This window comes from Oxyura jamaicensis, chromosome 26 (genome assembly GCF_011077185.1).
Source record: "Oxyura jamaicensis isolate SHBP4307 breed ruddy duck chromosome 26, BPBGC_Ojam_1.0, whole genome shotgun sequence".
NCBI lineage: Eukaryota > Metazoa > Chordata > Aves > Anseriformes > Anatidae > Oxyura > Oxyura jamaicensis.
The window spans coordinates 2,083,168-2,110,713 of record NC_048918.1 but is presented as its reverse complement, the minus strand read 5'-3'; the positions used below and the strand labels follow the sequence as shown (position 1 = coordinate 2,110,713).

At 46.6% G+C, this 27,546-nt stretch overlaps 1 protein-coding gene across 1 annotated transcript in view; it reads right to left on the bottom strand.

Annotated features, from left to right (window-relative positions):
- The window catches only part of LGR6 (leucine rich repeat containing G protein-coupled receptor 6), a 130,129-nt gene that overhangs the window by 37,045 nt on the left and 65,538 nt on the right, over positions 1-27,546 (bottom strand). Inside the window, exons 4-5 of the mRNA XM_035347335.1 lie at positions 26,575-26,646; positions 9,253-9,468 (exon numbers count right to left, since the gene is read on the bottom strand). Coding sequence (XP_035203226.1) covers positions 9,253-9,468; positions 26,575-26,646 — 288 coding nt within the window. The remainder of the gene's footprint in view (positions 1-9,252; positions 9,469-26,574; positions 26,647-27,546) is intronic.

Genomic DNA, 27,546 nt, shown 5'->3' with positions numbered 1-27,546 from the left:
AGAAGCAAGATGACCTTTTGCTGCCAATCTGAGGTACAGGAACAAGCTGAGCATGGCTTAGGCTGGGATGATGAGGGGTTTTATAAGGTCTCCTCTCCTGCCTCATCAGACACAAGCCAGGTGTAATAGTGCTGGAGCAGCTGCCAAGCTCCCATTTCTCCCAGGAAATCCAGGCTGACCTAAGAGACCTCCACTTTCACAGCCACTGGGTGACCTTGGATGAACATGCTTAAACAAGAAGCTTCGAGAAACACTGAATCTCACCTTACATTGCTACCAACCCTGCTGTGTGCTGTGTGACTTCACCAGTCGTTTGTGGGCACTGAGTGCTATCTAAGGACAGAGTCATATTTGGACTCCTCGGAGCCTTAATAGCAGAAGGAAGGACTTGAGTTTAAAATCATCCTGCTAGTCACTGTTTATTATCTTTCCTTATATATATATATATATGCTGCCTGTTCCTGGATCAGCTCCAGTTTGATTGCAATTAAAATTATCTTTAGTTTAATGCTTCTAAGTGTCTGGCTGGAGTGCCAGGGCCATGCAACAGACCAATGCACATTCTCTACACTACGACAGAGTTTTTTTCCCCCCTCTGTGCCCTTCTTTCTCGTGCTACATGCCATGAACATCTCATGCTTAGGGGCTCTGGAGCTCCTGGCCTTAATGCTGGTGCTGGGGGCCTGCTGGCTCAAAAAGCCACCTGTGGTATTTTTGCCTTGGAGGCTCCACGGGTGATGAGTTCTCCTGGATTCTCATCTGCTAGGTTCTCTGTTTCCAAAAGCCTCCTACTCCCATGTCTGTTTTTTGGCAAATCCAAGATCTTCATTCCTGGATTCTTCCTCTGGGTTGTCAGAGACTGCGCACGCATCGGCGTGCTTGAGCCATCTAGGTTCCTTTACAGCTGGTGGGCGCCGCGTGGCTGCCTGTGCATCTCCCTCTGAAATCCCACTCTAGGGCACCTTGAAATCTGTGCGGGAAGGTATTGTGAGCAGCCTGGGGAAAGTGATGAAAAACAGGACAAGACAAGCCACGGATGCCCAGCCTGCACTTCCAGCGAGGGCTGTGTTTTGTGGAGGAATGCCTACCAAGGAGGTAAGGTCCTCCTCTTTGGTTTCCATCAGGGTATGTTTCCCCATCAGTTTGTTTTACAGTTCACGTTCTCCTTTAAGACAGAGCACCATGTGGTTAATTTTCTGCCACACCACTTGCCTGTGGGGTCCTTTTCTCCTTTGCCCACGCTTGGGGATGCACCAGCCTTCGTCCAACACTGCTGCCTCCTTCCAAGAGCCTGGGGGAGGCTCCACACTGGCAGGTGGATCAATGACTTTTTCGTTATTTGCTGCTTGATCTAAATCTGTCTCAGCTTGAAAAATCTCTCACTCCACCTGGATTCAAGTGTGAACTGTTTGGCTGAGCACACACAGCTCCCACTGCCAAATATTCTGGGGTAAAACAGGAGGGAGCTGGGAGTGGAGGAACAGCCAGGCTCTAGGGCAGTTTGGTAGGGGCTTGCAAAACACTGCAGTTCAGAAACCAGCCCAAGACGGATGTTTGTCGTTGGGATGAGAACATGCAAACATTTTGGAGGAAGGGGAAGGGAGGGGAAAGATCTGTGATAAAATATGTTTGCTCCTTTGAGCAAACAGGGAAAAAAAGATGGAAGTTGTGTGCAAAAAAACTTGGATTGCCTCTGACTCGTAGGGGAGAAAAGAGGCTGAATTTTACAGGAGAAATTCTCTTTGTCATAAGAAAAGAAGTTCAAGTCCAGATGGTTTCCTCTATCAGATTTCATGAGATAGCTTCAGATCATGTTGCCCTTACTTCACTTGACACTTCCAGCGCAAGATGATGCCAGTCACTAGGGTCCCTTTGCACATTGGATCCAGCATTTGGCAAATGGAGGCTTTGGATCTGGAGTCCCTCTCTCTAATCACAGCAAGAGGTACCACAGGAACCTCTGGCCCCAAACCTCTGCCTGCAGTGAGGGGACAGAGTGAGGAGAAAGGAAATGCTGAGTGCTGGGGAAGATGTGAGCTCCCCGGAGCTTTGTTGGGGTGGTAGAGCAAGCTGTCCTGCCTAAGCCTGGCATGCTGAGCAGCTCAGCCTGACTATTATTGCTCAAGTCAGGCATGGAGAGAGAATAGAAAAGCAACCACCTGCTGTGTTTATATTTGGCTCTAATGTGCTTTGTTTGGAGGCAGAGTAATGAAAATCATCAGAAGGGTGTTCTTTGTTGGTGAGAAAATTATGAGCAACCAAAAAAGAGAGTTATAAGAAAAATCGCTGTCCAAGCTTAATAGAGTTGTTACCCAACCACATGGCAATAATAGAAACAAGCAAGTTTGAATGCCATATAAACTGGAAAGGTAAACACTTGAAAAGACATTCTTTTCTTCCATTCTGCCTTTTTTTTTTTTTTTTTTTCTTTTGTTTTTTTTTTTTCCTCCAGTGGTAAACACATTTTAACAAGTGGAATTGCAACATCTCCAATGTTTGTCAATTTGAGCTCAGCCCACACAACGTTATATTCTGCCCTGTAAATTACAGCTGGTATGATAGCAGCTTGAGATATTTGGTTCTGGGCTATAAACAACCATCTCATGATGCAAAAACATGAGAAGTCCTTAAGGCCCTTCTGTTCCCATGGAGCTAGTATCCACCACTGTCCTATCCTTGCTCCTATCAGCAAGCATTAAGGTCTCTGTATCTCCCTTTCCAGGTCAGTACCACAGAGGGGAGTTAATCAATCATCAGTTAATAATCAGTCATGGCAATCATCCATGAAAGTGGCTTTGCCCAGGAAGAAGCAGGACAGTCACTGCTCTTTTGTAGGCTGTGTTCCAGCTATGTAGCCCCCTTGGAAAACAGTGGTCTCATCACAAAAGCCATCGTCTTGGTGGCCTCTGGCAGGGTGGCAGAAAAATTGCCCCATGCGCTTCCACAGCAGCATGAATGCCACCATGCCCTTGAGGTGGGTTCACTCCTCCGCTGTGCCAGGTGAAGCCAAGCTCTGCCTTGCTCAAAACCAGCACAAATTACAGTAGCTGCAGAATAACAAATGCCCATAAAGCCCAGGACAGGCTAGAGAGAGACACTTCATCCTGGTTGGTCTCTTAGGTAATAAGACTCGAGAAACACTCCAGAAAGAAATACCTACAAACTTATTTGTGCCCCCCCCCCCCAAATGCACAGCAGTTTCTAGAAGGAAGGTTTGCTGCCCTTGGCAACATTTTTTTTAATTATTATTATTATTTTTTTACAATATGAGCTTAAAATTAGGTTATCCCAAATCATTCCTGCAAAACTCCTAGTAGAATTTGTTCCATTTTCATTTAATTTCCCCTTCAATATATTTTTTTCAGTGCATTAAGAAAATCTGTGTGAGGCAGCCCAGCACACACAACAGCAGTACACCTCCAAGTGTGGAAATAACACCTCCACGGGGACAGGGCAACTCCATCATTTTTCTTACACACAAGGGAAAAACAGTTTGAGCTAACATGCTAAATAGTGCGTCAATAAAAGTGTTTGCCTGCATAAATGAGAGAGTATGGAAAGGGATATTGTAGCTGAGTAGCGCAGTGGTGAAACCAGCTCTGGAAGGCTAAATGTGTTTCTAGTATCCACACTGTAAGCTGGATGTTGATAATTTGGAATGGGTGCAGAGAAGAGCAATAAAAATGATCCAAGGGCTGGGAAAAAGTAGGATGGAGATTTAGAGAACTCAATCTGTTTAGCTTATTAAAAGTAAGATCAAGGGAATGAGTGTAGCATAATGTATAGGATCCTTCCTGGTAAGAAAATGGGAACTAAAATGGTTCGGTGATTTAGTGGAGAATAGAATAATAAGAACAAATGTCTGAAGTCAAAGCCAAAGAAAATTCAAATGGGAAATATGAGCTTTTTCTTTTTTTTTGTTAACACTAAGGATGATTAACCACTGGAACAAACTACAAAGAGAAGTGGTGGATTCTCCATTGCTTTCATTTCTAATGACTTCATTTTTTCATCTTTAAAAAAAAGACAAATGCAAACATTCTCCATCGGTTATTTGCATTAGATGATTTTGAACCAAGTTCAAATCTGACTTGATGCGAATCTTCCCACTGTGCCAGCCATTGCCACTATGGATTTCCAGATCTATTGTGGCAAAGCTGTCCTTTTTCCTCAATTTGGCCATGGATAAGTAGAGAAATCTAAATCATAAGTGGTGAAAATACCCAAAAATTATTCCTGACAGTGAAGGGCCAGCATTAGAGCTGTCTGGCAAAGAACAGAGATGGATCAGAAGTGACACTGTCGGGCGTGCACTGGAGTGCAATTCATTTCTTCCTCAAGTGCTGGAGGAGGAAACTCACTTTTCCCAAGGCAGCAGGCTCGGTCCTCAGAGAGAAAAGGCACTTTTGCAAATTAAAAGGCCCATGAATGGGACCCAGATGTTCCAGGCAATATTGTTCTTAGTAATAATGAATTGCACATGCCTGGCACTCTGCACCAACCCTGAGGTTCTTTCAGAGAGGGAATTGTTAACCCCCTGGTACAGGTGAAGGCAGAGGTGCAGAGGCTCAGCCCTGCAGTGAGCTGACACACTGGGCTTTGTCCTGCTGGGGAGCTCTGTGTTCTGCTGCTTCCTAAGCTGCCACCCAAAGCTACTGGTTCCCAGCACCTCTGGAAAGCAGGGATGAGATGTTTGACATCTGCTCCCTGGCACAGAGGGCACTGAAAATGAGTTGGCCCTTTTGAAAGCTTTGCTAATGCCAGATCGTGGACTGAAAGAGGATTGCAAACCCAGGCATCTTGGAAATTGGTTTCCTCCTCTAGTCGCTGTTTAGTGCTGTTAGAGATAGAGCTGCATCATGTCCTTGCATAATAAAAACTGTAAGAGAGAAGTTCTGCTAGAATTTGCTTCGTTTGGTGACCTCAGATCTCAGCACATGCAGCTGGAAAGTCTTGCTGGGTGGCCTAGGAGGGAAGAACTCATGGCTGAGTTCCTTGTCCTTGACAGTAAAACATCAGCTAAAATTCAGGCTTCATGAATGTAAGATGATGTAGAAGAGGGAAAATAGTGTTATATGAACATACACACTAACAGCCTCTTAAATATCTACAGGAAAGAGCTCTTGCTGTTTGGTAGCTGTCAAAAAAGCAAACCAAATGATAGGGATGACTAGAAAAGAGAAAACAGGCTACAGAAGGGCACTGTGGCACTGTGTAAACTCACGCTTCATCTTTCTCTTCGTTGCAGTGTGCAGTTCTGGTCTCTCCACTTAGAGGTGCAGAGGAACAAACGCGATTTATAGGCTAACATCGGCTTACAGAGCAGCCAGTTGGATGGCGACTGGAAAAGCTGCGATGCAGGAAAGGCAGGACAGACAGTAACAGAGATGGCACAGACCAGGTAGAGACAGGGAGCAAGAATTAAGGGGCATTAAGCAAAACTAACCAGTAGCAGGATGAAAACAACCTAAGGAGGTACCCCTGGATCACTGACCTATGGAGGTTGTTGCCATAGAAAATTTTGAATGCCTAAAATTTACTATTGTGCCAAAAGCCACCGGACAAATTCATGGGCAGGAAGTCCAGCAACAAGTCTTACAAATTAAAAGCTCATCTCTGGTTTGGGAAATTCCTAAGACAAAAATGAACCTGTGAATATATTCTGAAGAAGGAGAACTGTCATCGTACCCTCTTCTTAAATTTTTTCTCAGCCACTTGATGCTGGCCCAAGCTAAGGCATCTCGTATGGCCGCAGACACCTTCAGTTTGCCCCCGGTGCAGCTGTCCATACTGTTCATGTGTTGATATATTGTCCATATGTTCCTGTCTCTCCCTGTAGTGTTTGTTTTTGAAAGACCTGTGTGCAGGCAGACAAGGGTAAGGGCCAGATAAGAGGACAGGAGCATCCTTGATGATTATGGGCTGACGTAACTCGCTGGCTCCAAGCTTGCTTGATGTGAGGTATCAGATGCTGAGTCCTTTTGACAGTGTTGCAGGAATGCTGGAGTTAAAGAGGTTTCCAGGAGCTGAGGCTCCCTGAGGACCCAGACAGAGAAGGACCTGGGTTTTAACCTCATTTGCTCTAACTTAAGGGATCTCCTGCTGCATGAGGAACATAAAACTTCCCAAAGACTTCCTCTAGCCAGGTCCGTCATTACAGGGCTGCAGAGCAACCCCTCCTCTGCCTGGCCTGTGGAGGAGAGGGCACCCTGACCCCGTGTCCCACCCAACATCCCGTGTCCTGCCTAACGTCTGTGCTGAGAGAGCTCAGCTCCTTCGGTGGCACCAGGAAAGGGAACTGCAGCCCAGCTCAGAGACTCCGCAGCGCTGTGGGAATTCCTGGCTACGGTTCCCAAATTTGTCTCCCATGAGATTTAATGCAGGGCTCATGGACCCCTTTTGGGACTGGGGTTGGAAGAGATGCTGTGATTCCTGGTTAGGAAGTTGACTTCTGCTGAATTCAGCAGACAAAGGGAACGAGGGACACTAACGAGAACGGCTGTCGTGCTCTCTATCAGCCTGTCAGCACAGCAGCATGGGGGTTTCAGATGCTCAGCTTCTAAATGAAAAACCCTTTGTGCCCAAGAAAGAAAATGCTTTTTGTAAAAAATCAGTTTCATACAAACCATTAGCTGTAAAATATTTAGGACTAGTTCTGCTTGTATATGCTAGGACACATTCTGTCCTGAATAGATCAGACTTGGAGGTAACATCCTCGGGATCCTGTTCCCATGAGACACCCTGATCAAAGAAGCCGTCTCCCTTTTGCCATCCACAGCATGGTGCCAACATCACAGCACACAAAGCCCTTGTTATCAAAGCTGGGAAAGGATGGTGCCAATTCCCGAGCCTCAGGGATTTCATGTTGAGTGATTTACATGAGACTCTGCTTACCGAACACCCTGCAGCCCTGGTGAGAAACCTGCAGCAGCAATAGTTGGGAATAAGATCAGGGAATTCCTCCACAGAGGTGTAATTTATCAGCAGAGACCGAACCCCTTAACTTGTTCCAGATTGAGGCTTGTATGTCCTGATGGCGGCTCTTCGTGTCCGCGCCGGAGGATCACCCGCGTTTCTTTCTCCCAAAGGCCCAAGGTGTGGGAAGAGGAGAAGCACAACTCCACCCTCAGCCATGGTCAGCCGTGCCCACGAGCATTAATCAGGCAGTAAACGAGAGATTCCCCCTGCTCCTCCACATCTGTTCTCATCTCTCCTCCCCCAGGTGCTCATTTTACCTCTCGGGCTGGAAGTTTCCTGAAGTTCGGGCAGCAGCTAGCTCTTCTCCATCTACGTGCACATTCACACCCTGGCAGAGGGATGCACGTGCGTATCTTTTACATCCCGTGTGGAAAAGTTCCTCCTCGCGAGCTTTACTGCCTGCTGGCTTTTGGGAGCTTCTTGGCTTGGTGGGTGAGCGCGAGGCAGGGAAACATCCCCGGTAGGGGTGCAGGAAGAACCCTGGGTGACTTTCCACTGGCTGCGTGCTGACAGGGGTATGCATGGAAGCATGGGAGAGATTTATGGGGACAGTTCTGCCAAACACTTGTGATCCCACAAAAATTTAGCTTCGTGTCCCACAGCGCCTGGCAGGATCACACATGCGTTCCCGTCCAATTGTCTGTGGCGGGACATTATCCTCTCCCTTGCGACCTAATGGTCATTGACTTTTATTTCTTGAGCTTGCCTGTTTAATTAAGGAGTTGCTTCGCACCCAAAGTATGGGATAAGCGAGAATGAAAGCAGCATGCTTTTGAGACTGGAATAACAATCGAAATGTCAGCTCACCCTCCGTGCTAGCTATTAAGGCTGAATGAAGTGCTTGTATTATGGGTCAAAGGATGCCTTGGTAGAAGGGGCACTATTGTGGGTGAAAACTACTTATTTGACATTTCTCAAGTTGCTTTTAGCGTTTCTCCTAAACAAGCCTTTGTGATTTGTCTAAACAGTTGAAGCTGATGCTAATAAAACAGTGGACTCTGCTTTATCCAGGCACTTTCTGTGCTAGATGGTTTCAGTAAACACTTTAAATTTTGAAAGTGAAATAATTGCTAAGCTTTCACTAGGCACCACATGCAGAGGTTACTTAATACCCTGATATCAATAGGCATATTACCAAATTAAAAGTTAGCTTTTCATGTAGATACAAGAGCTCTGAATTAATTGGCAATCACACCTGAACTTATTAATCAACACCAAAAAGTTAATGACTAGCTAATTTGCACATGTAAACTTCCTTTTAAAAGCCAGATAGCATCCAAGCCTCTGGTGATTGAAGGGATGCACCCCCTGACGTAACTCCCATGGCATTAATTTGCTCTCTGATTACAGGCTGCGGAGTGTTTTAGTGTCTCACTGCTTAGTGGAGTGAGTGCATCCCACCTGGACCTGGTGTCCTCCGACAGCAGTCCCGTTCTCTACATTGCTCTGAGTACTGTCAGTAAAATATTTATAAAGCAAACTGGACAACAGCGTGCACCATGGGGCTGTGACCACTGCAAGGAACCGGTGAGTGGTGTACGTTACACAGTCATGCAAATAAGCACACACAAGCTTGGACAAGGTGTTGAGCTCAGGCCTTTTGTTCCAAATCGTATTTGCTCAAGCAGTTTTCTTTGCATGTTTTTCAAGAAAAGAAAATAAGAAAAAGAAATGTTTTTTGACCCAATTGCAAGTTTTCTTTTTCTTTCTTTCTTTTTCTTTCTTTTTTTTTCTTTTTTCTTTTTTTTCTTAATTTCAATAGAAATTCCTGTAGTTTTAGTGGAATTCGTCCCTGCCCATGGCAGGTGGTTGGAATTAAATGATCTTTAAGGTCCCTTCCAACCCAAACCACTCTATGACTATGATTTAACACAGCGATTGGAGGAGGGAATAGAAATTGTAAGCTTTTTGTTGTTTGAATTTTCAGTGGAAAAAAATCTGCTTTTTGTTTCCGGATCCTGATTTTTTTTATATGCACATCATTTTTTTTTTTTTTTTGAAAGATGCTGAGGACCTTTTTGGCTGTTCAAGCAGAAAACATGAAAAACTTCAAAAGCGAGTGGAGATTTTAGCGTTTCCCATCAAATGGTGGGGACTCCTCGACTCTGGTGAACCAGCCCCCTGCCTGCCCACCCCCGGAGCAAAAAGCTGCCCCTCGGGAGCAAGCAGCGGGAGCTCCCCGGGGGCTGAGGATGCTTTGCCAGGCAGGGTCAGCACCTTGTCCCAGCCGGAGGATGCCGCGGCTGCGAGGGAATAGAAGCGGAGAAGGCTTACAGCACCACGAGGCTGCTGAGGTTCTGGAAGGCATAATCGGGAATGTGCCAGATCTGGTTGAGAGCCAGGGTCATGGCCTGCAGTGCTGGCAGGTGGTTCAGAGCTCGGACAGGGATCTCCGTCAGGGCATTATCGTCCAGCCACAGGTGACGCAAGGAGAGCAGCCCCTCAAAGCTCTTCTCGGGCACCACAGAGATAAGGTTTGCATCCAGGCGTCTGAGTGGGAAAGAAACAGGGTGGGGATAAGTGAGAGACTGATCCAGCATTGCTTTCTGTGCCCACAGCGTTACGTAAAGGGAGGTTTGGTGCCGAGGCAGGATGGATTGATGGCCAGGGAGATTGGGCTAGTCTGTAAGTAGTGATTAGCATGGGGAGGTCTCAGCGCAAGGCTCCTGCCGGCGCTCTGAGATATTTGACCAACCGCCGAGGATGGTCCCTACATGATGGCCATTTAGTGGCCATTTTAACCGAAACAGCTGGGCTGAATCCTTTTGTATGACCCCACCAGATGGGCACTGGCCGGCTGTGGCTTGCAACACTTAAGCGTGAGCATCCCAGCTCGTCCCCTGGGGCCAAGCTTGCCATGGGTCTGCCTGACCCCGCAGTGCAAGTGCCCTGGCACAGCCCCATTCGGAGTGCCCCGCAGCCTGCTCAGCCCCACAGCCACAGGCTCTGCAGGAAAGCCAAGCAGCATGGGCCAAATCCCATGCCAGAGGGAAAGGATTTGCCTGAAGAACGTGAGATATGTGGCAGCCGTGCTCGGGGTCCTGCGTTAGGTCTGGACAGCCAGCGCTACCTGTAAAGCCGTGGGTGCAGGAAGCACTGAGGGCGAGTCAGACCGTATGTCATGGCACAGGAATTAAGCCTGTGCTCTCTGTGTTGCACATGTTCAGGCCTTTCTTTCTCCTTGATTTGCCAATTACTTTTTTTTTTTTTTTTTTTTTTTTTAATCATCGTGGAATCCTTAGGGCAGTTGAAAAGCAGAGATTTAATTTGGTTAGAAACTTTTAATTTTTAAAACTGTATTTTGTTCCAAAACAGAATGAGAAGCCAAAAATATATTAAGCTTATTATGAAAAAAAAAAAAAAAAAGGAAAAAAAAATAGTTTTAGGAATCATCTCCCTTAAAGATCTCTTATTTTAACAATGGTGAGCAGGATATATTGTCTTATCTGTAGATTTTAAAATCAAAATAAAAGAGGAAAACCTTTCAAATTTGGGTGAGGTACCAGGAACCAATTATACCAAGGAGAAAGAAAATTCTGGTTTCCATCCATGGCTAACAGCCTATTTTGTTTTCCCAATCTATCTAAAAGAAAGATCTCTGAATTAAAATTTGCAAAGAGAAAGCACTTTGCCTCTTATCACAGCATGAGAGAAGACAGTTAACAAAACTGACATGGCCCAGTCCTCAAATCAATGATCATCCATAAAAAGAAAGCAGTATATAAATTAGTATTTTGGCTACCAAAAGTAATATTTTTGACAGAAGTTGAACGCTGGAGCAGAGCCCCCGACTTGTGTTGCCCCCATCTCCACCAGACGCTTGTTCAAAGAGCACACGTAACATTTCAGAGCTCACAAACCACTTCCCAGCACCCTGCCATAAACTTCGAGTCTGCAGCAGGAGACTTAAAGCCCCGGCACATGCAGGGAGCGGGGAGGACTCCGGGTGTGAGCTGTGGTCTCTGCAGTGGGGTTGGTTGGTGTTCCGTGGGTGAAAGGCTTGGGTTATCCTAGGAAACAGGGAAAGGCATTTCCAGCCCTGGCTGTCTGACCTGGATGGACAAAGTGGGAGACTTGTACCAGAAGAATTGTGGTCACACCTTCTGAGGTCCCCATTGGACATCTGTCCTTTTAATGCAGCGTACAGGACTTGATTCAAAATCACCTCAAACCGAAGGGTGGATTAAATAATTTCAGTACGCCCATTTTGCCACACAAATGATTTTCTCCAAATTGCAGTACGCTTGTGTTGCTGCAAAGCAACGTGTTCTATTTTCTGGTGCAAGGCTGTTCAGCTGAAAGGTTTTCACTCAGCTCTACTGATTTTGGAGGGTGAGCTGAGGATGACAAGAACATGTCACAACCAAAACTCAGTGTAGTTACCACAGTGCTTGCATCTTTGCTCATAAAGCTTACACAATACAGTGTCTATCTTTATCTTGAAAGGATGGGCATGTTGCAAATTCTGCCTCAATTTACCTCCTATCACCCAGGCTGCAGTCAGCTCAGAGCACAGTATCATTCATCTTCCTGTGAAGACATATTCAAAGAATAAAGAGCCAAAAAACAAACCCTGCAGCAGCTCAGGGTGAGATAAAAGAGTCTATTTGAAAATTTTCATCAAAATGTTTTGGGACAAACAAGAACTTTTTGACCAAAATTAAAACTTGTGTGGGAAATGTTAATCTTTGCTTAATTTTTCCATTCCTTCTTCAGCATAAGAATTCTGTTACTTTTTGGCATCATAATTTGTTTTTCGGAAAAAAAAAGAAAAAAGGAAAAATACTGCTTACTTTTCACAGAGACATTCTTTCATCCAAATCCCTATATGTTTACTGAAAATTGTTTTAAAGTGAATGCTCTGTTTCAAGTTTAATTAATTAAAGAACAGACAATGAAAATATCCGCTGAGAATAGTTATCATTTCTCAAAACCAAATTCAGCTCTCAGAAATGGAGATGCTAAAACAGAGTCGAGGGCTGGTGCAACACCGAGCTGAGCTGTCCACGAGGACGGTTCGTGGCAAGGGAGCAAGGTGCTCCCAGCACTGTTGAGCTTTCTGTCCCGCTTTGGTCGTGAGCTCCTGGGGGAAGCCACAAGCACGAGCCACGAGAGTTTGGCTTCAGTGTGGTGGTGCCCCAGGTGTTAGAGGAACTGTTAGTAAGCCAGGTTTGCTCACAGCTATTTAGCACGTGCTCAGGAAGGGCACTTTCTTACATGCATGGTCCTGTAGGTATCAGAGGAGTGCCGGTGAGGTAGGATGGGTCCTCGGTGGATTTTCTGAGGGCACTCAAAGGTATGGAGGTTTCTACCTTTGTTAGGACAGGGCAATAATGGAGATTCATCTAATGAGATTGTAAATGCTCCTACACAGGGACTGGCTTCGAACAAGCTGCAGCTCCAGGCATGCTGCATCCAGCCTCTGCTCCATGTCTCATTCCCTCCTGTCAAGGAGAGGTCACTTCTGAAGCCTGAAACGAGCCCCAAGTCTTTTGCCTCTTCACCTCTGCCCTGGTGGCAGCGTGGCGTGTTGTGAGGAGTGTGGCTGCTGGCCATCCGAGCCTCTAGCTGGAGAGCCGCGTGCCTGGGGAGCTGTGTTGGTGAGCTCCAGCCATGTAATTGCTGCCTTAATCTGCTCCAGAGTGTGAAAATCAGCCCCCAGCCAGATTCCTCAGCGGGGTGAAAGGGAGACTTTCTGCTGCCTTTAATGAGCTGGACGAGGGCCTCAGAAACAACGACTTGTTTGGCGCACAGCACAGCAAACTGCACCTATCCGGAGCTACTGAAGTTAAAATTAGGAACAGGGAAGTGTCCAGCTAAAGGCATTTCACCCCTGGCTGGATGGCCAGAGGATTTATCTGCCTTTGCAGCACCAACAAGGGAACAGGCACTAAGTGAGGGCTGTGTTCCTGGTACCAAAAGGTCTCTGGATTATTTAATTGCTCCTCAGGGAGTTGCTGGCTGTTTCTGGAATAGAGGTGCATTCTTTCTAATAAAAGCTGTGCATGTGGGGATTGCTAATTGCTATGGCTTTCAGACAGCTCTCCACTCTCTTCTGGAAGGAGAAAAGCTGAAGTTCTTGGCACAGAGTTGTTAGTAATTATATCAATTATACTAAACAAAAACCAACCCAACAGTTCTCTCCTTTCTTCAGTGTGTGACTCTGGCTCTGTAAGTGTTTTCTGTTATGATTTATACCTAAGATAATTGGGCTGATTAGTGGGTAAATGGGACAGCGCAGGCTGGGGCTGGCTCCTCACCTTCCTTGGAGATGTTTTAATCTTTATTTCACCAAATCACTCAGTTGGTTTTCCTCACAAGCATTAACCCATTTGTTACTAACAAAAGAAGATGTCTCTTTTGCGGAGCTGCTGGATGGCTTGGAAGTGGGACTTGAAGTGATGCCTGCTGTCAAGCAGTGCTGTAGGTCTGGAGAGTGGATGAGACACACAGTGCTCTCCAGATGTCTGCATGGACAACATTTCCAACCGACTTCACAGGCTGAACCGAGAACCAATGCACTACAGAGCATTATCCTGATCATTGCAAGCAAAGAGCTGATTTTAAGTGGGACATTCAAGAATGCTGGCACATCAACAGCTGCTAGAAAGCCTCGGCTTCTGGCTTTAGATCTGCACCTACTACTGATAGTCATGGGACGTTAATATGATTTCAACATGACACCTAGCCAAAACCAAAAATGTTTTTAAAGTGCCCAGATTTTACTCAATTTTCTGTTTTAAGGACTACTGAGGTAGGGGCAGAGAGATCTGTTTGAGAAAAAAGACCCTTAACTTTAGGTCTAAGGTTTTACCTATGTGATCTTTGTTCCCTGAGCAGCTGTTCCCATCTGTGAGAGGAGCAGCTCAGCACCAACCACCTGTACCTCTGAGCCCCATCAGCTGGTGCCTTTGCTGCAGCAGTAGCCAGTGGCAGTGGTGGGGATCCAAAGGAACCTGTCTGGGGTGGGAAAAGGGATCTTTTTCCTTGTGCAGAATGCTGTCTGATGTTGGGGTGAAGGGTATAGAGCTCAGCAAAGTGCAGGATCATAGCTGACTGGTTCGTGTGGGCTTTGAAGAGCCACTTTGTTGCTTTGAACATTGTCTGTATCAGATAAAATCTGTGTGCCTTCTTACCAAGAAAAATCCAGAGATGATGCTGGGAACAAAAACATTCATAGCAGGAACCAAACAGGTAGGAAAGCTCTTTTCTAATCACAAAAGGGCAATAATGGGATATTCCTCCTTCCCAGTGTGCAGAAGAGAAGCCAATGCAATCAGCACAGCCATTCCAGGAGGTCCAGGTGGTGGTGGGGCTATGTGCAGTTGCCAATGCAGCAAGCATGTCATAAGGTTTTTATTAATTCTGACAGGTCGAGCTATAATCTGAGATCTTTGTTTTCCTGTGCCACAGACCCAGCAGTTTCCAAGAACTGCCTTGTTTCAAGAACTGCTTCCAGATCACTTCAGAGGATGTGCAAGTGTGTTTCCGAGACCTCTGCAAGCACATGCATCCTGCTGTTTGTAACAAGACTGGCAGAAGTGTGCAGCAGTGGATAACCAGAACCACACTGTTCCCTAGCAGATGTGGTGCAAATCTCAGACTGTGACTGGCAGAAGCAATTTTGCCCAAGTCTTTCCAGCTCCTTCTGGCTGTGGAGCATTTACGGGGAGAGCTGCTGCCTGGAAGGCAACGAACGTGCACAATGCCATGCTGTCAGGGAACATCCTGACTTTTAATGCAGTTCTTCCTTCCTTGCAAATAGTAGAGCTGATAAGAGCAGGCTGTCTGGATGCCTTACACAGTCCATCCACAGCAACTGGTCTGCAGTACAGACTCTGTGATTATCCCCTACAGCCCACAGCCCAGTCACAAGGGGACACTGGGGCCCCAGATGCCCATCCATCCTCCCAGCATTTTTGCAATATATTGGGCTATTATTTCCCTTGATAAATTTGGAGAAAATTTGCCACCAAAGATCAAAGGCACCACCAAGGGGGGACAGAGCTGGGCCATTCTCCATCCAAACCAGGGAACAACTGTGCATCTTCATTATCTGTCAGCAGCAGAATTTAGGGCATAAAGAAAGGAGGGTCTGGAGAGAGCTGCATCCTTCGAAGGAGTGAGGACAGACCTAGCAGCACGGTTACCCACTGCTCCCAGAGACAGCCCCTTCCTCGGGGAGCGAGGTGCTTTCTGTCTTCCCTGGCCCCAGCGTGCATGTGTGTCTGCTGAACAGAGCTGATCTCACCAGAAATGCCTAATTGGTGCCTTCAGGCAATCATGTCTCTCTTCCTGTCTGAGTTTATCTTGAAAGGCTCGACTGAGTTACCTCCTATCCAATAATAGGATCTAAGTTCCTTGTAGTAACATAAGAAGGAGATGATGTCACTGCAGCGAGACTTCTCTGATAACTTAGTAATGACTGGGGCCAACACCTCTGCTCCTTTCTCAGGGAAAACTCCCAGACACACTGAGTCAGTACCTGGCTTCTGAGCTCCCGGGGAACTTGTGGTGCAAGACATTGAGGGCACTGTGAGGGAGGATGGCTCCAGCCTGCTCAGAGCCACTCCACACCAGCCTGGCTCCCACCTCACGGCTCCCCCAGAAGCCAGCTCCATGTGTGGGGCTCGTCCTGCCAGGCACAGTGCCCAGTGGGGCCTGGACACGCAGAGGCACGAGGCTCTGGGTCCCAGATAACCTAGGTGGGGAGAAAGGGCTCCTTCCATCAGCCGGTACCACATGGGTAGGAGAAAGGCAGCCAGGGACTGCACTGCAAGCCTGGAAGGTGGTAAACTGGGTTCGGTCTGCTCTGCCCCTCATGTCCTTGTGGTGGTACGGTGCTGCAGACACAGTGGGAGAAGGACACGTTGCTGAATGCAGGGAGCGTTGCCTTGCAGGCCTGCTCCAACACGTGGGCTCCCTGCCCCTGCCACAGGAGAGCTCACAGCCCTCAAACAAGATCTGCAAGAGTTCCCAGCTCCCTTTCCAGACCAAAAACTCTTGTGAAAGCCATCGCAGGCAATGAACGAAGGTTCAGGATGCAGGCACGTCTGCAGTCCTTTGGCTGGGGAACAGGACCAGGTGGAAAAGTCTGCAGGGCTCTGTTTGAACTGCAATGAGTCTTCACTCCTGACTTAATGGGACACGTCCCTCTGGGAAGCCCTCCATGAGGGATGCTCAGGAAATGAAATCAGAGCAATACCTAGACTCCACACAACGTGCCTCTGGTACAGACAAGAGGGCTTTGTTATCTCCAGTTGCAGACACCTCCAAAACCCCTCAGGTCAGAACCGTGCGGGAAGAACTGCCAAAATCCCTGTGCAACTACAGAAACTGCTGACAGGCGGGCAGCCGCCGTGCTGACTCCCTGAACAGCCCTCTCCCCGGGAACCTGGCATTGCCCCCTGTGCCCAGAGAGAAAGAAAGTGCAGAACAAGGTGAAGAAAGCAGCCAGAGACTAAGAGGAGTGGCTCAAGGCCCACAGAGCAGCTTGGGTCCTGCATTTTTAGGGGGAAACACGGTGTTTGTCAAGTTCAGCAGCTAGGAGCAGTTGTTGGGGACAGAAGGAGCAGGACCCACTGCTCTCTGGGGTGAGGGGCTCTGAACAGGTCCCTGTACCCTGAGATCCCCTGGGCCAAGCGAGCTTATTCCTTGTGCTGAGTAAGCACTCAAAGGATCCTCCATGACCCTCCAATGCATCCAACTTTGTTTTAGAAGTGAAATAACCCTAGCTGTATTGCTCGTGGACTATACTGGGAAAAAGCACTGTCCTTTGCTGGCAACCTTGAGCCTTGACGGTCGTGCATGCAGTGCACAGCTTTCCACTGAACACGTGTGACCCACGGCTGGCCAGAAGATGCCCTGGAAATGAATGTACAACAGCTCTCATCTCACCAAAGCTGAGGCCCTCCTGGGATTGCCCCCTCTGTAAGTTACCAGGCTGTTCTAGAGGCATGGCAGCCATGGCTCCGTGGGAGAGTCCCTGAGTCCCTCACCAGCTGAGGGGCTCCTACAAGGGTCAGACAGAAGTTTCCCAACCAAATGACAGCTGCAGGGCACTGGAAAGCTCTTCTGCTCTGCTTGGAAGCTGGGGCTGCTCTGGAGGTGTAACAGAGTCATGAAAAAAGGGTTTAGACAGCCTGGCAGGGATTTGGACTTGCTGACCAGTGCCCCTGTTCTGCCATGGACCCAATGTGACCATGACAAGTTATTTCGCTTTTCTTTGGCTTATCCTTCCTCTGTACAAAGGGAACAGAAGCTTTGCCTTGCCTCACAAGGGGCTGTGCAGGGGTTGCTTTTCTCCAAGAGCAGTTATCACTCCATATGACTGTTGGGAGACGTTGCTCGGACTGTCTACAGCCTGGGCTCGAAGGGCCCTCCCAGACCACTACACTGAGCTCCCACTGCCAAAGATACCACGTCTGATAGAGCCTGTCACACACAGGGCGGGCTCCAGCTGCTCCTAAAATGTTGTTTATGCGCATCACAGCACTTGGCTAAAAATTAACTTGGTGTTTATCCTACCGGCACAGCTAGTGGTTCTTAAGCCTTACTTTAAAAGGTGAGACAGGTCTGCACAGAAACTTGTCACCTCTGAGCCTCACTGACCATGCCCCAACTACCTTGCTGCCCGAGGAACTCCTTGAATTCCACCAGGTTATGAAAGAGGCAGAGCATTAAAGATGACAGCAGACTATGGGCTATTGCTGTGTCTTACAGAGGACTATATGCTGCATAGGTGGGTGCCAGTTTAAGTATTTTGCTCATTTCTTATTTGCCTTGCTGTCTCCAGTTTACCTGAAGCTTCTCTGTGGTTCATCAGGAGTGCTTACGCATTCAATGTATGGAACATCTGTGGCCCATCTTCCTCTTGCACTGACACATCTACTGTGCGTAACATCTGGGACACATCTTCCCTGCTGTGTGGCTGTATCTACTGTATGGAACATCTGGGACCCATTGTCCATCTTCTCTATTGAGTCGTCACTGGGGAAATGTAGCATGCCCTGGATACTTATGTGTATAAGTGAGTGAGTTAAGGTTCATGGGTCTCCATAATAAAGGTCAATGGAAAACACATTGGAACTTACTATATGAGTCATATGCAAGAGCGTGTGTGTGTGTAGATTGTGGATATGAGCTCTGATTATTATTTTTGTGTGTGTGCGCGCACAATGTTCTAGACGCTGGGAGGGCAGTTGAGGTAGCATTCACCTTTTTCTGAAAGCTGTTACAGTCTGAGGTAGGAACTGACAGGGCATATGAGAGGGATATAAAGGCAGAATTAATTTTCTGCGTGTGTCAGAGTCTCTTCTGAGGGATATTTGCTTGTTGAAAGGGGGGTACTGCTGTCATTGCCCTGTGAGCAGAGAAAGGCAGGAGCAATATGGACGAGGAAGGGACCACCACTTTTAGCCTGGTGTAACTGATCTCTTGAATATTTATCCAGATGGATCTCCTGGTTGCCACACTAGATTGCTAGCAGTCATGCATATAGAAATGTTTGGACGTGACTACCATTGATGGACGTAGCAAGATATAACCTCTGCCAAGCCACGAGAGAAGTACATCTCAAGCCACCCAAGCTGTAGGGTGACTTCTTTGCTTGGGAGCACAACGGGTGAATCCCAGGGGTGCTGGCACATGACAAGGGTGTCACTCATCGCTGCCCCCTTCCAAGAAGTGCCAACCACAAGCTCAATGAGTGGGAAAATTAGAAAGTGAAGACTCAAGAGAAGATCTGACTCAGAGGATTGCAAGGAAAATTAAAAGATGTCCATGAGGGCCCAACTCAAGATGGGAAGTGGGAGCTAAATAGCTTGCTCTCAACACATTTCTGGAAAGAATCTCAAGTGCTGTAAAGAGATGAAACTGCTGCTTTTTACACACTGCATACACAGGTACCCAACAAGCTCATGGGGAATTTCTACATCTGCTGATGCTATTCTTGGGACCAGGTAGCATTTTATGCAGACACCTTATTTTTCTGTATCATTTGCCAGTTCTGTCACACAATAAAAAACACAGAAGTTACTGATGTTTGCAAAAAAATTAGCTGTTAGCCTGATCAACACTTTACATTATTTTCTTCCTGGGAGGTGAGTGCAGGGACACTTCACAGCATGGACACTCATAAGCACAGGGAATTTGGACATTCCCTTTACAAGAACTTCACAACATCTTACTGCTCAAAGCCAGGGCTTAAAGGAAACGGGACAAGTGGAGGTGGGGATTTATTGCCTTATCACTAAAGAGGGGTGTTCCTTGAGGATGATAGGTTCAACAGCTTGTGTGTGGTCTCTAAATATTCCTCTCAAAAAAAGTTACTCAGGTCATTGTAGCAGGATAACCATGTTGCCTTTCATGCTCTTTTCACTTCTAAACAGAAAAGGCTCTAATCTGACCAGCTGAGCTCCACTCACTAACAGGAGGAAAGCACATCTGTGATGTACCCAATACCCATGTCAGAAGCCTTTCTAATTTCTGATTGGCTTCCAAAACTATGGTTACAAATTCAAATCCCTCCAGCTCTGGAGCACAGAAAATTTCCCCTCTGGTTAATGGGTAAGCTGCTCCTTGCATTCATATTGTTGGGCAAAATGATGTTCTCTGACAGCTTTCTCAGGGGGCTCCACAAAAGTGTTCTGCATCATGTGCACAGGGTCATGGGGGATGAGAGATGCTCAGCTCTGGTTTGGTACCCTGGTGTGTTACCTTGGGAATTTGTTTTAACCAGATCAAAGTGTGTGCGCAGGGGTGGGGAGAGGAGCTTTTTTCTTTTATTTATTTATTTATTTATTTATTTTGCTTTCCAGGAGCAGGAAAAACACTTCTCACCCGATGTTATTCATGTAAAAGCCGAAACCACTTATAGGGTCTCTCTGTAGCCAATAGAGAAAACTTGATTCCTCCAGAGAGTGATTCACCCACCAGACAGGGCTCTGAGATAACAGATGATTCACCCTCTGGAGATGCTGATCATTTTCCACTGATGACTAGCTGAGATGACTAATATCAAGATGGCTAAAGTCAGAGGAGACAAATCCACCTGATGAGCCTGAGGGAGACGTGGGCACAGCAGATGCTTACCTGAAGGGAAAGATGGTTGCATAGCGAAGCTATAGAGGATGACTCAGAAGTCAGGCAGTGCTCAGGATCTCCCACCATGAGGGAAGGATCCAACACTCTAGTCATAGCACCAGAACGAAGACATCAACCTCCTGTTCCCAGCCTCCTGGCTCCTCAGCTACAGACCTGACCCGGGCTGCTCTATTGGAATGGCAAATTCCAGCACGGCTGATCATACTGCTGTTCTTTGGTGGCTGGAAAAGGGAGGCAGTGAAGCTGCTTGTTGGGTCCTACCAAGAACACAGTGGTCAAGCCACAGTTTTGGTCCCTGTAAAAGAAGGTGATGCACTTTCTGCCAAGTGGATTTGCCAATGGCTTTTGAAAATGTAGTATTGCTCATTTCTGCAGTAAAAATGCTAGCACTCATGAAAGGTTCTGGGGGACACTCCAAGAACAACTTGTCTTGGGGAGACAAGATGAACAGCAGAGAAAACTGCTGGAATAAGAAATAAGGTCCAGAAAAGCACTTTGTTCCTAGTCTGGGATACTCCTGAACCCAGGCCAGGGATTTGGGTCAGGCCAGTGTAAGCAGAGGAACAACTCCAAAATCTGCATCTTGAGCTGGATTTGTATTTTAACACAGCTTTTTGTCCTCAAATCAGATCTAATATTGCCAAGCTATTGATGCCAGTCCTGGTGACACTCAGTTCTGCAGTGGCAGCTGAGAGAGATCACGCAATGGGTGAAGGGGAGAAAAGAGATAGTGAGCAGCAGTTTAGATGACAGCCTAAGTTACATGGAAACAGAAAAATTGTGCCTGCTCAAAGTCCATGCTACAAAGCAGTGACTCATCTAAATTTAGCTTATCATTCCTGAGCCAAATTATGAGATGTGTTTATAGAGGAGGAGAATCCCAGTCTCCTCCATGGATGTCAGCCCACCTGAAAACAACAAAGGACACAGAACTGTAACACATCCTTGCTATCTAGGTGCTGGCTCAGCTACACAAGATGTGGGAGCCACCTTGCCTTTTTCAGGTGAATTGTGCCCACTACAATGGGAAGAAGTTTCATGGCATGTGGAGCCACAGAGGTTCCTGCCTGTGCTGTGATGCTTTTTCTGTTCTCTTTTCTCTGGCACAGGCATGCTTTCTGCCACAAAGTGGTCAACAACAGGTGAAATCCAAGGACTTGTGCGCTCAGTAGAAGCTATCTTCAAGAAAGTACTTGTGGTTGCTTTGTTTCAGTCTGTCTTGAGATTCCCTGTTAAGAATTACCTCATTGCTCTTCCTTGGCCTCTTTTCACTGTACTCCAGAAAGACCCTGTAGCCAGTAAATCATGTCACAGGACTGAGGTGGTCTTGCCACAAGATAATTTCTACGCCAACAGATTGTAAGTCACTGCTAAGTTATGTTGACTTTATAGATTTCTGTTTTTGCCATAGCTTTTATCCTCTAAACACCCAGTGGAAACAACACCTTTCTTAAACCTTATTGTATCACACGTGATTTATAGAGAAGAATATTGCTGTTAACAGTGAACTGTTAAATCTCAAATAGATCAAAGATGTGAAATGAGGAATGAATTGACTGAGCTCTTCAGGCCATGCTTATTCCAAAGCCTTTTTTTTTTTTTTTTTTTTTTTTTTTTTTTTTTTTTTCCCCTCTGTCATAAGAATTTATATACTTGTGAGAATCTGATCAGGTGGGAGGAGTTTTCCTCCTTTGTCTACATCAAAGTCCACATGTTCGCAAATTGCTATAAGTCATTCTTTGCATTTTAATCTCTAGCCATATGTATAAAAATAATGACCTGCCTTGAGGGACAAGGGTTGAAATGCTCTTTATTGCATTTCCTTAAAAATCCCTAACATTTCTGCTAAAGATATCAGGTTGGTAAACTAATAGTTTGGAAGAACTGGAATATTTTAGTTAGAGGTAAAATTGAAATGGAATAGAATAGAATAGAATAGAACAGTTCAGTTGGAAGGGATCTACAAAGCTCATCAAGTCCAACTGCCTGGCCGATTCACGGCTAATCAGAAGTTAAAGTATGTTATGAGTGGGTGCCTTTTTTAGCAGGGAGGAATGTGACTGGATGCTTTATGTCTATGCTGCTCTCTCACTGCATCGGCAAACCTGCCACGGTCCTAGGGATGCCCAAAGTCAACACCCCTCAGCGGAACCAGACACACACTGAGCACCTTCCCCAAGTGCTGATCTGCCAGAAGCTCCAGAAGGAGCCAGCTATTCTCATCACTTTCCATGAGTATTTGAAAAAGAAAAATCAAGAGTTTATCTTGATCTCTTAATCCATCAGGTTTCTTTTCTCTTTGCTTTCTCTACCTCTGCAAGCCTGGTAATTATAATTTACAGCACCTGCTCACTTTGAAATGCCTTGGACTCCTTTTGCCTGGCAGAGGAACAGACACAGTGCCCATCTGCTTTAGGTAAGTGCTCACAAACCACAAAGTCGTTAATTAGACTGACACACGACTCTTCCAGAATACACATGGTATGTTGTTACTGCACCTATAAACCACCGGTAACCAGATACCCTGCCAGGGGATCACAATTGGATCAGAGCATGACGTAAGGTCTTGGCACCCCTTGCAGGGCTCAGAGCATTGCCATCAGGTGTGCGTGTTCTTTCTAATCCTCCCTACTGGGCTTCCCAACATGCTTCCCAGATAAAGCAAGCCTCCTTAACACTCAGTAGGAGGCTCGGTCTCCAAAACTTTGTATTGTCTTATTTTGAAATCCAAATTCCTCTTTGTATTCATCCAGTCATCCCCGCCAAGGTCTCCTTCCTGACAGCTCAGGCTCCAGGCGGTGATGCCTCCACATCCTGTAGCTGACAGGGAGCAGGGCAGGCCTGATTCGGGCCCCACAGGCATGGCTGCAGCTTCAGAGGGCCTGTGGGGAGGGGTGTTTGTGAGGACAGGTGTGTCTGATAGGGATGGGAGTACTTGGGTGGGTTTGACACTTGCTTCCTCAGACTGGCTGGCATCCACGTGGCAGAGTGAATCACGAGCACCTCTGGTCAGGCAATGCTGAACCTCTGCAGTGGGTGCCTCCTTCTGGAGGAGGATTGGCCCAGACCACATGCAGCCCCTGATGAATGGTGGTACACAGTAAGTAAAGCTGGGACAAAGCTCTTGGTTAGCACAGGAACTGAAGGGAAATGGGTGCCTTAGACCTACAAATGCTGTTGTCACAGAGTTGTGTTCAATGGCCTGAAACCTCACATGACTGACTGGACTTTGCCAGTTTGTGAGTGGGAGCCCTGTTAGTATATTTGAAATATAACTTGCCCAAACTCAAGTCTGCAACTTCCTCGGGTTAGAAAATATATAGGGGGAAGAAACAGGACATCTCTTAGAGAGCATCCAACAAGGGAACCTCCTGAACCTCTGATCTAAGGGGTGATGACCCTCCCATTTCCCCTAAGCTTGTCCAAATCTAAAGTCATTTTTTGGCATACTGTCTTTCCTGTGAAGGACTGGAATTTAAGTAACTTATGTTTTCTGAGAGCCAGGGTGTTGCATCTAGGCTAGTGAAAATGAGTGCTGTTCTTCCTGGCCCTCCCATTGTTGCCTCCTGCATCCCGATGTGTGTTTTCTGGGTGACACCAGATCTGCCATGGGAAGCTCAGGTTGGCAGCTTTGAGAAGGCTCCTTGTGTGACATTCTCAGCCATGTCAGAAGGGTGTTAAGTCAGATGGCACACAGCCACTTGGGCCCCAAGATGCCTTTGCATCAGAACCAACCTCTCCCTGTCCCATGGCGGCTAAAATGTCTCTCTGTCTCGCTTGTTCAGCCATCTCATCCCTTGCATTTCCTTGTAAGTCCTACTGATAGAGCTAATCTCAAAACAATTGTTCTTAGCTTCCACTTAGCTTGGCTGCTTCTGCCGTAGGCCTGAGAAAAGACTTTTCATATTCAGAAGTCTGTCTGTCTTTCTTTTCCTATGTCAGCTTGTCCATAAGAGATACATACTTGCCCTTCAAATCCTGCCCGAATTCCAGAATGACGAACATGGACATCAAATGCAAATATCTGAAAGAGCAAGAAAATAACCAGCACACAATCCCTTTCTGTCTTGTATAGCTGTCTGTTCCACCTCACTCCTGTTGGCTCCCATTTTCACCTCCCTTTTCTGTTGCCCTGTTTAGAATGTGTTGCCAACTTGCAAGACAGATAGTTAATATTCCGTGAAGTGCCACGCTAGTCTGGTAACTCATGAACTGTCACGATGTGGCATAAAGCCACTTCCCCTTCTGAATGGAAAAAAATAGTCTCTGGGCAACACGAATACACTGGGTCTCAGATAACCTGACCAGTAATGCTCGGAAACCATGCTGTGGTGACCTATGGGTGTTCCAGGCTGGCTAGTTTTTTGGCAATGAATACACAAGAGTCTCATAAACTTGTGGAAAATGACTCAGATATTAGAAAAAGAAGAAAAAATTCTCCCTAACACAGACCTGTACTGGAGGTTCTTGGCCTGAGGCTATTTACTGTATTTGGAGAAATCATGGCAGCACCACTTATATTCAAGCAGAGCATCTTAGCTCTGTGTCTATCTTAAGACAAGTTGATTGTGCACACTGAGACACTCTTGCTTTTCAAATTGGATATCATTTATCTTAATGGAGCATTTCTCTGTTTTAATGGAGTGAGAAGGAAAAGGTGTTAACAGAAGAGCATTTCCAAGTGTTAGCTAGAAGGAGAACTGAAGGCCTTTGAAATCACTGGCTTTGTCCTTCAGGGAGCAGCATTGGATGGAGACCCAGCAGGTCATGTTTTCACCTCTGAGAGACAGAGCGGTGAAACTTTGGAAGCAAAGGCTGGGCACATCAAGCCGTGGGCTCTGGTGGCACTGGTTGTCACCTACTCTTCACAAGCATTGAAGAGACAAGCTGAGGGGTGTAAGGGCCATTCTGGGGCAGCTCCACTGCCATGACAACTTCCATATCATGCTTAGCTTGAAAGAGAAATCACCTGGAAAACTATCTAATCTCCAAAACGCTTGAGTGGGGGTTCTTCACTGTGACACCAGTGGTGACATCAATACATTTAAATAACAGCCACAGTCATGTGTCCATCATGTTGCAGCAACAAATGTTCTGAACCTCTCCTGGCAAAAAGAACATTCAGATCCTGAACAGCCAACACTCCTGTTGCAAGTTAGTATTTGAATTAGTATGTACAGAAATGTCTTACTCGGTGCTGGGGCCACACAAACTGTGCCCAGTCTTGAACCACCTGGTATAAGAATAACGAGAAGGAACCAGACAGGTCCATTGGAGGGCTGGCAACTGAGTCAGGGTCCCAGAGCACTTGCTTCACAAGGAAAGGTGGAAGGAGCTGGGTTAGTTTAATCTAGCAAAGAGGAGGCTATGAGGAGATCTGCTGATGACCTACAACTGAAGATGATGGAGCCAAGCTCTTCTAGCTAGTTCCAAGTGAGAAAAACAAAGAGTAATGGCCACAAATTGCACTCATGGAGCTTTACACTGAAATTGAGGAAAAGCTTCTTCCCTAGGAGGTGCAGCCTCAGCTCTGGTCACCAGTGAGGGATACATTTTGATGAGTAAATCAGCTGTGAGTGGGACCCAATGATCCTTGTGGATCCCTTCCAACAGGGTATTTTATGGTTCTGTGATTCTAGTATTAATGATTACTCTTCTCCAAGCAGGATGCTGGATTTGAGGCCTCCAGAAACTGCTTCTAGACAAATTTCTATGACAAAAGGACACAGTAAAAATAGGGCTGAAGTTAAGGATTAGGGCTGAGGTTAATTTTTCAGTGGTTAAGTGTGAAAACCTAATTTGGAAAGCTCTTACAGCTTTGGCAGTGCTATTTACTCCAGCTGGGCAATTACCAAACAGACCTGCCCTAAATTCAGTGCCACTACCAGGATCTGATTGCAATTATGTTTATACTCAGGAAAACTGCATGCATTTCAGTGACGTGGGATTTTTAGTGAATACATTAGCACAAACCTGCTGTAGATATAGTTACTTTAAATGAAAAGCATCACCACAGCTTCAGCTTCTTCCCATGGCTGAATCACTAAAAGCGTTTTAAAGCATTTCCTTCTCTGACATAACTACCCTTTGTCTGGATAAAATGATACAGCTCCCATGTTGACAGATCTAAGTCTCCTGTATGCTACCCATCAGGTCCCTTCCCACTGTGGTCCACAGCGGTGAGGAGGAGCCCCTTCTGGGTGGATATTTTCCAGCGTTCCTTGAAATGTGCATTGGCTCTGGTGGCCTTTTCGTCGCTGCGCACACATGGGGAGCTGTAATTTCAACATCCTTTACCAAAACAGTGTTCCTTCCATGAAAACCGTCCTCTCCTCCCTTCTATGCTAAGTGACAGTAATCTTTGCTTTAATTGGAAAAGAAAAGGAAGAAGGGACAGAACATCCTTGACAAAGGAACTAATGACTCAAATGCTGGGAAGTCCGGGCCCCCAAGGGACTGTGCAGCTTGCAGCATTGATTCTTAATGACTTACAGAGATTGGAGGTTTGGAAGATCTCTCAGTGCCTCTGCAGGGATGCGACTCAGCTGATTGTTCTGCAACATCCTATAATTAGAAAAAAAGAAAACTTTGTTAAAAAAAAAATAGCCCGACACAAAATGGAAGAGGTTGTTGCTTGTTTCTGAAGCTGCAAAGCTGCCCTGGATCTTTGGTCACCCAGGGCTCTTAGGCAAGCTTGCAGGCTGCAGGCAGGCAAGCCACAGTCCAGGTTGCCCCTGGATCCCAGGGATCCCGAGGTGAATCTGGTGCTGCTGGGGGATCCACTGGGTGGATGTGAGGTAACGGGACCCCTCCAGAACACGTCTTGCTGGTGAAGGGATGTAGGTGCGCTTCCAGGTGGGCTTCTGGAATTGTGCACTCTTTGATCGTTGGAACAGCACCGAAGAAGAATCTGTGCTTTCTGTGAGTCCAGAGTAATACCAGTGCCTTCAGCTGAGCTGTCTCATATTTATACTTGTGTAAGTCATCCTTCTCCCAGCGTCAGTGGTGGTTACCTCTGCAGAGTCTATGGAAACTAGCCTGTGGGTAGGTTTCTTATTCAACTTTTGAGGCAGCTGCAACACAATGGTTGAGGAGCCACTTCATAACAGTTTGCTAAGGGGCTTTGCAGCATTTGCACAACTTGCAGCAGGAACTGGGGCTGTAGTGGAAAATAAAACAAGCCAGGGACTACAGAGAGTAATCTCTGAAGAGATCTGTTGGGCTGAACAAGGAGGACCCAGGAGGGGGCCTCAGAATTGGTAGTGAGCATAGAACATGGAGACGGGCCATGAATGCTGGAATGACTGCACAGCTTATAGAGGAGCAGGAGAGACACTTGATGACAGCCCTCCTGCCCCAGAGGCAGGTGTCTGAGTGGCTCTAACTGCAGGTGAGGTCAGGATCAGATCCTGGGGTATTTCTGATTTGGTCAGTCATTGTCCTCCTGGAGCACCATGCATGAAT